The sequence below is a fragment of the Anas acuta genome, chromosome 4, assembly GCF_963932015.1.
Source record: "Anas acuta chromosome 4, bAnaAcu1.1, whole genome shotgun sequence".
Lineage (NCBI taxonomy): Eukaryota > Metazoa > Chordata > Aves > Anseriformes > Anatidae > Anas > Anas acuta.
Window position 1 is genome coordinate 43,360,066 of NC_088982.1, and position 13,160 is coordinate 43,373,225.

Below are 13,160 nucleotides of genomic sequence, written 5' to 3' on the forward strand. Positions count from 1 at the left end.
TAAACTGACTCTGTATAGGTGTTTTTAGGGTTTTTGTAAATTTGTAAATTTGCTGTTTTTTTTCTCTAAATTTCTCTGTCTCCTTGCAATTACTTTACCATGAAAAATAACAAGATCTTAACTTTCATAGATCCCTCCACACGGTGGATCTTCTTCCAATGTGAATGGTATACCTGAATCACTCCGTTGCCAGAGTCCTGAAGGTAAGACACCAATGATTACTTCCCTTGCTAATTTTTTTCTCTAAGTAACAGTTGGTTCAGCAATGTCAGGTGGTTTCCAGTGTCTTCAAATCACTTTTTGTTCTGAGATACCTGATACCCTATTATCAGCCAATCAGAAAAATTGTTAATTGCATTTACTACATCAAGGCATAAAGCTAGAAAATAAATTTTATTCTTTTTTGTCAAATAGTAGTATATTACCGGATCCTCCTTTTCAGAATTTGAATGATTTTGAATGTGACTTGGGCATCACCAGAAGTGTGTTGCGGCTGGTTTGAGAGTGAGGTTCTCTTCATAACTGCATGTGGTGCTTCAGGTAGAATCACTAGGCCCGTCAGCTGACCCTAGCTAAACTTAACCTTTAGTTCCTTAGCTCTTTAAATCAATGTTACTTTTTAAAAATTTTATTGTAAAGACCTTTTTAATTTAAAAATACTAAAATAAGCAGCTATCAAACTTGCATTTTGGATGTTTCAGCAACAACTAAGTGAAACTGAAGAAGTTCAACAGATAAAACAAAACTTTTGGTGCTTTCTAAAAATGATCAAAGACTTGGTGTCTCTGAATAACTATTTAATTCCCCTTATTGCTGATTTTTTTTTTTTGTTGGCATCATCTTTCATGGAATAAACAATGTAGGAATCACATTTCCTATTTGTTAATGGAGGTCTTATTGCCACATTAAAAGAAACAAACAAAAGTGTAGCAGATGATTTCATCATGGCAATGGTAGAGCCTGGTTTATTCTAAAAAAAAAAAAAAAAAAAGGAAAAAATAATTGGACTAGATTATGCTCTTTATTAAATAAAGAAAAAGTTGTTTGTACTTGCCATTTTGTTTTTTATGTGCTTTGTAGATGAATCTTATTTGCATTTTTGCTTTCAATATGCAAAAATATCAAAAAGATACTTCAAAAAAAGTATTTTGTGTTCAGAAAATATTCTGTGTTCGTTACTTTTAAAGTACATCCACACACAAAGTAATATTTGATGTATGTGTTCAAAGGTCAGATAACTCTGATTAGCCTTATCTTGTTCATTGTTATGTTCATTGTTATGTCTTATAAGATAAAAACAAGAGAATAAGCTGTGAGGAAAACAGCTTACTTTTCACTTCTGTTTTGTGTTTATGAATTCTTATTCTGTATCTGCCTATAGGGGATATATTACATCCTGCTGACACCTCTCTTCCTTCGTTACTGACCTTGCTTTTTTGCAGGTGTGAATGGAAACAAGTGCTCAGTGTCATCCACCATTCTAGAGAAGTATAAAGTTGGAAAGGTGATCGGTGATGGCAATTTTGCTGTTGTGAAGGAGTGCATAGAACGGTGAGTAAGGAAAATGTTCAGTAATGCCGTTTATTTTACTGGATAAAGCTATGCGTTACCATAATTGCATGGAAAATGTGGTAAGTTAAATACAAAGAGCAGTTGCAAAGATATGCCTATGCTTCAGGAGAGCTAGACATAGCACAACACACAGAGCTCTCTGTGTATTATTCCAGCAAAGGAATATGAGAGCAGCAGTGGAACATGGCTTTTTAATCCCCCAAATTAAGGAGGTATTACCTTCTAATGGAAGCTCTTAAGGAAAACCCTACAGATCTTCAAGAAACTCCCTTACACCACAGGTAAGGAGGGCTGTTGTGGCTGGCAGGAAATTTTATGTGGAATCTAAGCAGTCTTCCAGAGCACCTCAGCTCTGCCTCAGCAGTTCTGCTGCTGTGAGATCCTACTGCCTGCTGCCTAAATCATTTTTCACAGCTTTAGCTAATACTGTGAGCAAAGTATTTTTAAAGGCATACAGTCGGTGGCAGTTAGCCTGTGCTATTGACTCCCTTTTGCTTGCTTGTTCAGTGAGGTAGTGCAGTGAGGAGGAGCCAGGGACTGAAATCAGTCTTTCAGTATTCCAGACTGAAATATTCTTGTGCATGAGTTCTCTTGGGGTAGGCAGGATACCTTTACAGACCTGTGCTGTGTTACTGCTCTTCCCCTGCAAGCTTTGTGTCACACTTTGCTGCTGGTGTAAACATAGCAGATGATGTGACTGTCACTTTCTCAGTTTATGTTTTAGAACCACCTTCTGCTATCTTCATCACTCCGAGAGTTATGTCAGCTTCTTAAATATTATGAGGAATCTCCAACTTGACTACAACTACCAGGCAAATTCAGCAAATGTCTGTAAAAAACAGAGAAGTTACAGGAATGGTTTCTATTATTTGATCTCTGTCTGATGGTTTTCTTTAAAAGAACCATAATTATGAATGGAAACAACTCATTCCAGTCTAGCAGATGATAGCTCCATATACAGACACTCTTTCCGAGTCATCCAAATGAGCCAAAAGGGTTAGGCAGTAAGTCTGAACATGCTGAACATAGGTGTATGGGTCTTACAATCCCTAACATTATGCATCCATTACTGTTTTTCCTCAAGAGAAAAGTTTCTTGATATTGTATTTGATTTATTTCTCTCCATTACTGAGGATAATATTGGCAGATGATATGCAACACAAATCTAACACTTTCTTCTGGTTTATAGCAACAAATGATCATTATTTTTAATATTTTTTAAAGAAGGTGATATACTAGCATCCAAGGTTTATATACTAAAGAATAAAGACTGAGGTAGCAGTTTCCAGAGATACTAGCTGATTACAGTACTGATAAAGAAAAAAAAGTGACTAACAGTGATCTGAGTATGCTACAGGTACTGTTCCAAACAAGTTCCTACTGCACGTGCAGGTTTAAGATAATGCTTCTCATCAGTGTTAACATCTAGATTCCATGGTCTTAATGTTTCTTTTTTTGGAATGGTTTCTACCAAGAAACTGTGGTTCCTGACAAGTGGTACCACATCAAAGTAGAATCATTTCCCTAGTGCATTAAGAACTGCAGGTCTGTTGCAAAAATTGTGAGAAGGCAGTATAGCCAGCTGTGTTGAAAATGGATTTCTGTCCATTGTGTCTTGCAAGATGCTACACATAAGAGGCTTGAGAGAAACTAAGTGAATGATACTTCACAGTGTCTTCCCACACACTGTAAGGCTGGCCACAAATCCTTTGTTATCCACAGAGTGAACAACATTCATAAAAGATATCAGGTTAAATGCATAAGATAACATAAGCTAATATTTTTAGGAATAAGTGCTGTGCATTTTGGAAATCGCATAAGTTCCACTGAAAATGGGACATGGGCTGCTAAGTCACTTGGGTTTCTAAATGTCATCCATGCTTTTTGGAATGAGAAGACTGGAGTAGAAACACAACCTTCCAATTATTTAAAAACATAAAAAGTAAAATTTAAACTTAAAGATCTAGTTTTGTATATGATCCCACCTTTATATTTAGCAAAGCATTATTAAATTAATCTTATATAAAACAAATATACTGCAATTGTTGCTAACAATAATGAGAGGAAATGCCAACTATAGTTTATCGTTTTTAATTCTTTTTAATCACTATATTTAATTTCTCATAGTGCTGTGCTTGGAAGCCTCAGTTGTAAAGCCAGGATCTCATTATATCAGCTGTTCTACAAAAAGAATTAAATGGTCTTTTTTGCAAAGGGTGCCTATATGTCTATATATGAAGACATGAGTCAACAGATGGATACTGACAGCTAAATAGGAGAATGCCAGAAACCTGTCAGACAATACTGGTCAATATGATAGGCAGTGATATCAGCAGACAAATTGTGTCGCTGATATCCTTTTTTTTCTTAGGTGTTATCATAAAGGACATTTGCAGAAGGGATTTGAAATTGGTTAATGAATTGGCTTTGTGAACGTTAACTCCTCTTTCTACACAGTGTAAATGCTGAAGGTTTCCTAAGTGGGTTTTGCCGATCAGTTGTTTGCAGACTTTCAGATAATGCACTTAATTTAGTCTAACATAAATTGTGGTTTTGAATTATACACTGTATTCATAGTAGATTTTACATCAGGTCTATAAGAGGATAGCATTTCACAGATACCACTTAGATAGCACTTCTATCTAAATACTGGATCAGGTTGTAACTATGACAACCTAGCAGATACAGCTGCACTGTGAGATCAGAAATTCTGTACTGCATCTTTTCAATAATGGATAATTAACTCTGTTCCTTTTTTGTAAAGTAGTCATTTTGATTAGCTGTATCAAATGCGAAAAAGTAGAGTGAGAATTAAACTGTAAGCTTTTAAATGTACCTGATTTTTCCTTTTGTTATTGCCTCCATTATTTATTTATTTATTTATTTATTTATTTATTTATTTATTTATTTATTTATTTACCATACAGGTTAGTGCTGTTCTGAGGGACATTGGAGTCTCTTGGTACTAATACAAAACAATATTGTAGCAATAGGACATTTTCATTTTATTTTAACTCATTCTTAATATAAGTAGCAATATCATCTTTTTTTTTTTTAAAAAAAAAAAGTCATTCACTTCTGCTTCTTTCTCATTTTTCCCCTTCTGATGAAATGTAGAACATTTCTGTTGCTTAAAGGGGCAAAAAGCAAAATAGAGCTCCTTCTTTCTGGGAGAGTATTTACTGAAAATAGTCATCCTTTTTACTTTGTATATAACCACCACCTCAAATGTCCTGTCACTTTAGATACTTGCTATAGAGTTCCATAGAATGATGAACAAAAATAGCGAATGATTTAAATACAAAAGGACAAAATTAGCACCCAATAAATCCAGCAGGATTTTAGACTAGTCTGTAATAAACGTAAGGCCTTAGCGCTACTGAATCCTATTGAATTTTTCCAGTAGGGTATCAGTTTTTCTTCTGCTCACTTACACATAAACATGCATGATTTTATCTTTAAAGCCTAGCAGTTGAACAAAGCTAAGTGGAAGGCTTAAGACAAATTTTGCATGTTGCATTAAAGAAGTGAGAGAGAGAGTTGTGCTAGGTCACAGAAGAATGAATTGCAGCTGGAGCCTGGGATTAATACACAAAGTGAGCCAGGTTGTGGTAGTCAGGGAAACAGCAGGCACAAATGTTGCTGAGAAATTAAAAACAAAATCAAGTCCACTCTGTGAATTTTCTGTCAGCAATCTCCATGGGTCAAGGCATTAAAATCTATAATATATATATATTCTTATATTGAGATAATACCAAGTAATGTTGACCGGTTTCTGATTAACTGTTCTCATATTTTTCTTGCTAGATCTACAGGAAAGGAGTTTGCGCTGAAGATCATCGACAAGGCTAAATGCTGTGGAAAGGTACCGTACAACAATTTACATGCATAAGAATAATAACAGAAACAGCACAGGCAGCTGCTCATTAGTCATAAATGGTGGGTGTGTTTGGGTTTTCTGACTGTCTGTTTAATAGGGTGATGATATTCCATCCAAGAAGCAAAGTAGTGAGTGTTAGTCTGCTAGATTATAGAGTAAAAAAAAAAAAAAAAAAAAAAAGCAAAAAGCAAACCACCAAATTGTCCTCATAGTTATTAAACTAACAGAGAAAATACCAATATTTGTCCAAAGTGAAATCAGAAAATAAATTGATGAAATATAGCCTGATGATTTTGATCTGTAAAACATGAGAGGAAATTTGCTGCTATCTCTGTATTTATATATTTCCCTTCCCTCTCTGTCTCTTACTTTTATCTTTTTACAGCTAAACATACTCCTTTTATATACAGTATATATATTTGGAAAGAATTTTTCTCAACCATTTCTTTCTGTTTATTAGTTTCACATCCTTTAGAACAAAGAACTCTTAACAAGAGAACTCACTATGTATTAATGAATCTTTAAGACATTAAAAAAAGACAAAAGTTGTCTCTGCAACAGAAGAGCATGTTACATAATGGAAGTAGGTATCCTAGAGTTTCACGTACCTCCTCACAAGCACAGGGATTTTTAAAACAAGGAAAAAATCAACAACAGGTAAAACACAATCAAGTATGTAGACTATGTGTTGGAACAAATAACAAAAACATAAAATACTTCTGTTTTAACTGCTTTGCCTGTGAACGATATACCTTAAAGTGCTCAAGAGCACTTTGTTTTTTACTCAAATGGATAGTTTAGCGTTAGCCAAAATAAAACTTGGGGCACAGTATTAATTAACAATCAAGTTCTGGATTAAAGACTCTGAGAGCAGGACATGAATTCCATTCTCCTAAGGTTTCTAAAAAGACAGTCTTTTTTGATGCAAATACTTTATTTTGTAGGTAAATGACCACACTGAAATGATTCTGGAGTTAACTTTGCAACCAAGTCAGGCTTTTAATTCAATGGTACCCTTTTTGTCAATTACATAGAGTGTTTACAGTACAATTCAGAGACACAGATGCTAGAAGTGACATTTTAGGATGATGTTTTAAGTCTGTGTGATGTTCTTTGTATGGTAAGGAGCTACACATTACTGTATACTGACTGTATACTAGCATTACTTGCTGTGATGACTTGCTCTGGACCTCTGCTCAGAGGTGCTGTAACAAAAATGGTCTAAAATCTGTGCAGATTTTAAGCTGTGTATTAGGTAGTAGTAGATGAATATTCCTACCCCCTCCCCCCCACCCCATCACTTTTTCTCATATTCTCTAAGTTTATTTAAGGGAGAATTTAGAAAGGAATCTTAAAAATGTATAACCACAAGAAAAACAGTGCTAGAATTGCCTTTCTGAGGTTTAAATGTTGGCGTTTCTTCGGCTGTTGGAAGGACGAGCTAGTGTGGTTTACTGCAAAAGAAAACTTCTGGGTGATTTTTACTGCTTGCAGTTTCAGATGTTTCTATTACTTGTCTGAGTCAGCCTCTCACATATCATAAATTGGAATGGTCCAGAGACAGACAAGCCATTCTATGCAGTAGATTTTAGACGTTTTTTCTAGTTAGCATTCTTGCCACTTTAAAACAAACAAAAAGGAACAAAAGAAGAAGAACCTATGGATGTATATACCTGTCTGTTTTGAAAGGACCAGTATCTGTATAGCTGCTTACGGGTGTGTGTGTGTAAACAGAGGACTATGGTTAAGAAGATGTTGATAGCTGTTAGGGCAGTGCCAGAACTGTCGAGAAAGAATTTCAACAAATAAAATACTTAAATTTTGCTACAGCTTCGTCCTTCCTCACCCTCTCTCACATGCCAAGATAAGCCCTATCTTAAAAACAACAATCTGAACCAAATATACATGACTTGTAAGTTGGTCACTGCTCTCTAGCAATTTATGTTGGATGTCTTAAAATTTGAATCCAGTTGACTACAAGCAGACTAGATGTTAATTATACATTAATTTATCTGTAAATAAAGCATATGAATGTATACTAAAATCTATACTGTACTATCCAGGAGAATGTTATAATAAGCTTTAGTGTTATTTTTATAAATTACAAAATTTGACAAAACCATTGGTGTGGTTGAAAATAAGTAACTATACGCTAGTGAGCATGTTGAAGACAGGCATCAAAACAGTAGCTCAGCAACATTTTGGAGTCTTTTAAATGAACATTACTAGTAGTGATTTTAAATAAAGATCACTTATGCTTTGGTTTTTATTTAAAACAATTAACAATTGAGTCAAGTTAAATGAAGAAGGCGTAGGTGAAGCATAGTGTCTCAGTCAGAATTAATGGATATAATAAATTGAGTATGTTACCTGTTCCTTAGGTAGGAAAATCTATAATAAGATTCTAGGTTTTGTTTGGACTATTAACACTAGTTTTGAATTTACAGGCTTTCATCCATAAGGCTTAGTATGCTGTGGCTGTTCACTTTTGTCTGATGATGAAATTCAGCATTGTGTTTAACAAAATTGCTTCATGTTTGTTTGTGTTTTGTTTTGTGTTTTTCTCCAGAGCACGTTTGCTTGGAGCAGACATATGTTTGTTCAGAATGACAATTGATGCTCTTTCAAATTGAATTTCAAAGGTGTGACTGTTGAACCCATATATGCCGCACCATACTCACCAAATGAGATGCACACATGGCATGTGGTTTCTGAGTTACATAGCCACATAAAGCTTTGGCAAGACCACTATAAATAACCCTGGAAATAGAAGTTAAAGTAGCATAAGATCTTTAATCACTGCTTATGCACAGTGGATCACATCTACTTCTCGTGCTCTGCTCACAAATGCATGAATTGCATGCTACTAATCAGTGCGCTAAACACGAATAAGTTCAAACTTGGTGAGATGATTTGATATCTGCCAAAGTAAAGGAAATTTCTGTTTTAAGCAGGCATTGTTACTTAAAGGGAACCCTAAATGCAGTATCTGTATTTCAATGTTTATAACAAAAAATGCAAATCGTTCTTCCACTGAAAGGAGCATGTAGATTTCTTCAATCTCCAGTGTTAACCAAGTGCTAAGATGTATTGGAGAACAAAACATTCTGAAACTAGTTGTTCTTGAAACTCATTACTTTCTCAGAAGTATAAGGAAGGGGAAATTAAACTCAATCTGAGTGCTGTTAAGCTGTTGGAGCCACACTGACTTAACTGAGCAGGTACCTATTTTGCAGATTGTAAATCTGAACATACATATAAAATGAACTGAAATCTATAACCAAACCAGTTATCATATTTTTCACATATATAATCCATGTCCTTTTTATAGTGCCAGTCCTTGAAATTATATCCTAGGTAATCTGTCCTTGAGTAACCTATGCTAAATGAGAGGTGAGAGCTGGAGTGGATCAAGAACATGTTAACTATTGCTTGGGGTGGCAGGCTACAATGATCCAGGTTCATTGAGGTTCTGAGCCTCTTAATACACACATGAGGACTACAACCTGCACTTCCCAAACTGCTGTCATGTTCCGGGGTCTTTTTTTGGTGATAATCCATGGGTTATGTGTTTGAAATATGGTATTTTAAATTAACTGATGATGTACAGTTGGGCTAAAATACAAATTAAAATCCAGCAGCAGAGAGTTATCTCTTTACTACATAAATGAAATATCAAAATGAGTGCTCACTGAAGAGCTGATCAAAGGAAAAGGAAATTGGGTATGTTGTGTCTATTCATATAAACCTCTCTACTCTTTTACTGACCAGGAACATCTGATTGAAAATGAAGTATCTATTCTGCGTCAAGTGAAGCATCCAAATATCATTATGCTGATAGAAGAAATGGATACCCCAACAGAACTCTATCTGGTAATGGAGTTGGTCAAGGTAAGACTAAGGGTTTAAAAAAATGAAAACAATTCACTGTGCTAGTCAAGGATGTAATGTCTAGGAGAAACATATCTACAAGATATAATCAGATAAAATTTTAGTGGCAACCTCCATTTTTAATCATGCAAGTATTCTTGTCAGTTACATTCACGGGATTTACGTCTCTTCAGTTTTAATTAGACTATTTGCACGCAAGTTTGAGGTAATTTTGCAAAGTATATGCACAACTTAGAGAGAAGCGGGTAGTGGTTTTTTATAGCATGTTTAGAATATGCAGCAGCTAACTGTGGTGCGTGTATCCCAAAGGAACGTTTGCGTTTAATTCACTAATATCTTTTTTAATCATTTGCTTTAAAGGAACAAATTCTCTTTAATTAGTTTTTCTTAGTCAACTGTAGATACAACAAATAATCTAAACTCAAATGTTTATGTTCCATTAAAATTAAACCTTAAAAAATTGCACCTCTTTTGCTTGTATCAAACATTCACTCACCTTATGTCCAGTTGGCCAAAAACTTGATGGTGGTATTGTACAGAGAAAAAAAAACCTTCAAACTCCATTCTGCTGTCAATTTGTGAACCAAATATATAAGTTGCATCGAGTCCTATTTCTGCACTCTCTCTTATCTGTGCTGTATACATACAGACCAGCACTGCCCATAGGGTTGATCAGCAGGGCAGATACTAATTAGTACAACTCATCACTTTTTATTTCTGTCTGAAACATTGTTAGATTCAGGAGTCCCTACTAGAATGGCTGCCAGCTTGGGAAACTCTGAAGAAAGTCTGTAAATGTTGAATTCATAATTTTTGTAACATCCAATTTCTCTCCCTTTCTAGATGTTATTTTTATGTAATTGAGGCATCTCTGTTTTTAAAAGTTTTTTATTTTTAATATTTTAATAGTTTACCATCTTGGTGCGTAGTTCCTGAATTTCTGCTGCTTTTCCACGTGTACTGAAATGCTTGGAATGCCACCCACAGTTGCTCAGATAAATCACTCCTACAGATGTATCCAGGGTAACCATCACAGAGACACCCACGTAAAATTCATGGCAATGACTGGAAATGCTGCATCAGTAACTCATTTACGTGTTGTTGTATATTCCAAGAGAAATAGGGTATCCTAGTCAGAGACTGCATAACTGGCCTACTCTGAAATCACCTGGAAGTTCTGCAGTTCAAAGGCATCCTGTTTAGCTATATTTATTTGACATTTTCACAATATATCCAATATTTTCAATTTGTAGTTCATTACAATTGCTACATTTTTGTTTTATGTTAGGTGTGTTGTTGTTTTTTTTTTAACTATTGGATTTACATTAGGCTTTATGCAAAATCAGAGCTGTTTTTTGCCATATGAAAGTAGTATTACACTGGTAAGATGAAAATGGAAAGTGAAGGCATGTATGTAGTATAAACAAGTAATCAGAAGTAGAAAGATCAATAGAATGAAATCAAGACCAAAAAACGGCTGTGCTTTGCGGATGACCCAAGTCACGGTATAATATTTTGGTGACAAAATCATCTTTCCCCAAATCATTTATTTTTTAAACTATTTAACAGGCCTCCAAGCGTGTCTTTTGTACAAGAAGATTTTACATGGTGTTTTATAAGGTATCTTCAACATCTTAATTATTTTTCCTGAAGTGATCTGTTATCTTTCCATGGCTTTAGGGAGGAGACCTATTTGATGCTATCACTTCTTCTACAAAATACACAGAGCGAGATGGGAGCGCAATGGTCTACAATCTAGCCAGTGCACTCAAATACCTTCATGGTCTCAACATTGTGCACAGAGACATCAAGCCAGAAAATCTCCTGGTATGTCCCATTTATTTTCTAATATTATGTCTTTGTTCTCATTAATGCAAATGCTTGTACATAAATGTCAAAGAGCTGAGTAGAGAATGTGAGGAATATTAATTTAGAATAAGTATGTATAAAATAAATCTTCTGCCATGAGATAGCAATCACCATAACCCAAATGAGCTGTGCTCAAACATGTCCTTAGACCTATCTTTATTTACATTTCGATTGGCTGCCATTTGGATAAGTGGGAATATTGTCTCACAGAACAATGAATTTTAAAGCTGTGTTGATGAATTATTTATTACGTTTTGCAAGTGGGAGAGAAGGTGGGCTGAGTGCCATTTCTTTGAGTGATCATATGGTTTTCTCAAGCAAATTTTTTTCTTCTTCTTTCCCTGTCATAGCAGGAACATCTTTCTGATGACTTACCAGTATTCTAGCCCTGAACCAACTCTGTACATACAAACATTTATTTTGTGATAGGTCACTGACTACATTTTATTCTCAGCAGAGAAATAAGATGAGTCTGTTGACAAGAATTACCATGAAATCTGCTTTGGGAACTGCTTAGGATACAGTGCACGGAATGGGAACATGGTGCTGCCTTGCTTATATAGAGGTGATAATCAGGTATTACATATTGGGTATGAGATAGCACATGTGGTGCACTGAACAACCAACCCTGCTTGAGTCACTGTCAGCAGGAATGGTAGTAGTGTTCATCAGCACTTGATAGGCATTTCTTAAATGCCTTCTGTGGTGTTTGTTGATCACATTTAGCAAGGAGTCATGGATTATCCCAGAGCAAATTTTGAACTATTAGAAGGATACGGTTATAAGCTGAAAATATTTTCTAATTAATAGTCAATTCTTTCCCAACCAATTCCACTGGCAGTCTTTAGCAATTGAAATCAGCCCTCAAATAAATTAGATTGTTTAGCAAAAGAAAGAGGGGGAGGCTTCTGGAAAATGTAGACACAGCAGCATAGCACATAAAGAAAATGAAGGTGGAAGTTTCACCTATTTTCAGCTCCTTTTCAAAAACAGCCAGTCCAAAGAAATTTTAAGCTGTCATTAGTATTTGAATACATTACAAATAGGCACAATGTTCTTTATGTCTAGGAAGCCTAAAGAGATTCTTGACAGATGCAAGACTTATTCACAGTGATTACAATGTCAGCATGTTAAGATAGCATACTGGTATTGAATGTAAATGCAAATATTTCCCATCAATTGCCACCTGTACTTGGAAGTAGCTAGGTCTTTTGCACAGGGTCACCCAGCTGTCTGAATTCTGTTCTCTTTACCAGTCATGCATTCAAAAATACAAACTATAAGAGTAATAGCAGATATAAAGTTGCTGTATCAAGGATAAAAACATTTCCATTAATGATATGAATTATACAGAGGAACGAAGGAAGGTATTGCTGCCTTAGTGTTACTCAGTTGTTTGAAGAAACCAAAGAAATTCAGCCATTCTAGAGATGCTGGAGTTCTGTGTTCCAGAACCTAGATCCCATTGAAATCATGATAACAACATAAACGTTTACTTTAAGAACAAAACCAGTATTAATTTATATGCAATGTGTCCTTATAATTTTCTTTGCTTTTGATCTGTCTTTTTTTTCTTGTTATTACTGTCATATAATGCTTTTCTTTCTATGAGAAACTACCTTCTTTCCCATGCAAAATAACTCAGAACAAGATGTGCTAGATTCTTTACGGGGCTTTTGAGTAAGATGCGCTTGTATCTGCACAGAAGCGTGGATACTTCATAGTCAGCTTCCTCTTTACTGAACTCTTCTAGTATAACTGCAGCTGTGAGACTAAGATTAGGTAAAACATTCCTATGATTTAAAAAATCTTTCTCTGACTAGATATTCCAATCTGATTGTGTCCTACAGATTGGCAGCTACAATAAATTGCAAGTATATAATTATATTTTTTGTATTATATTTAAAATTTATCTGCATTCTGGGATTGGTCCCTCGCATATTAATTG

The 13,160-nt window shown here is 35.0% G+C and overlaps 1 protein-coding gene across 5 annotated transcripts in view; it reads left to right on the top strand.

Moving 5' to 3' along the window:
• The window catches only part of DCLK2 (doublecortin like kinase 2), an 85,501-nt gene that overhangs the window by 57,378 nt on the left and 14,963 nt on the right, over positions 1-13,160 (top strand). For all 5 annotated transcript variants that reach the window (XR_011096163.1, XR_011096162.1, XR_011096164.1 and 2 more), the window contains 5 exons: positions 131-203; positions 1,443-1,551; positions 5,380-5,437; positions 9,224-9,343; positions 11,024-11,170. Coding sequence is in view for 2 of the 5 variants with exons in the window: in XM_068680950.1 (XP_068537051.1) it covers positions 131-203; positions 1,443-1,551; positions 5,380-5,437; positions 9,224-9,343; positions 11,024-11,170 (507 nt within the window). In the remaining 3 variants the exon portion in view is untranslated. The remainder of the gene's footprint in view (positions 1-130; positions 204-1,442; positions 1,552-5,379; positions 5,438-9,223; positions 9,344-11,023; positions 11,171-13,160) is intronic.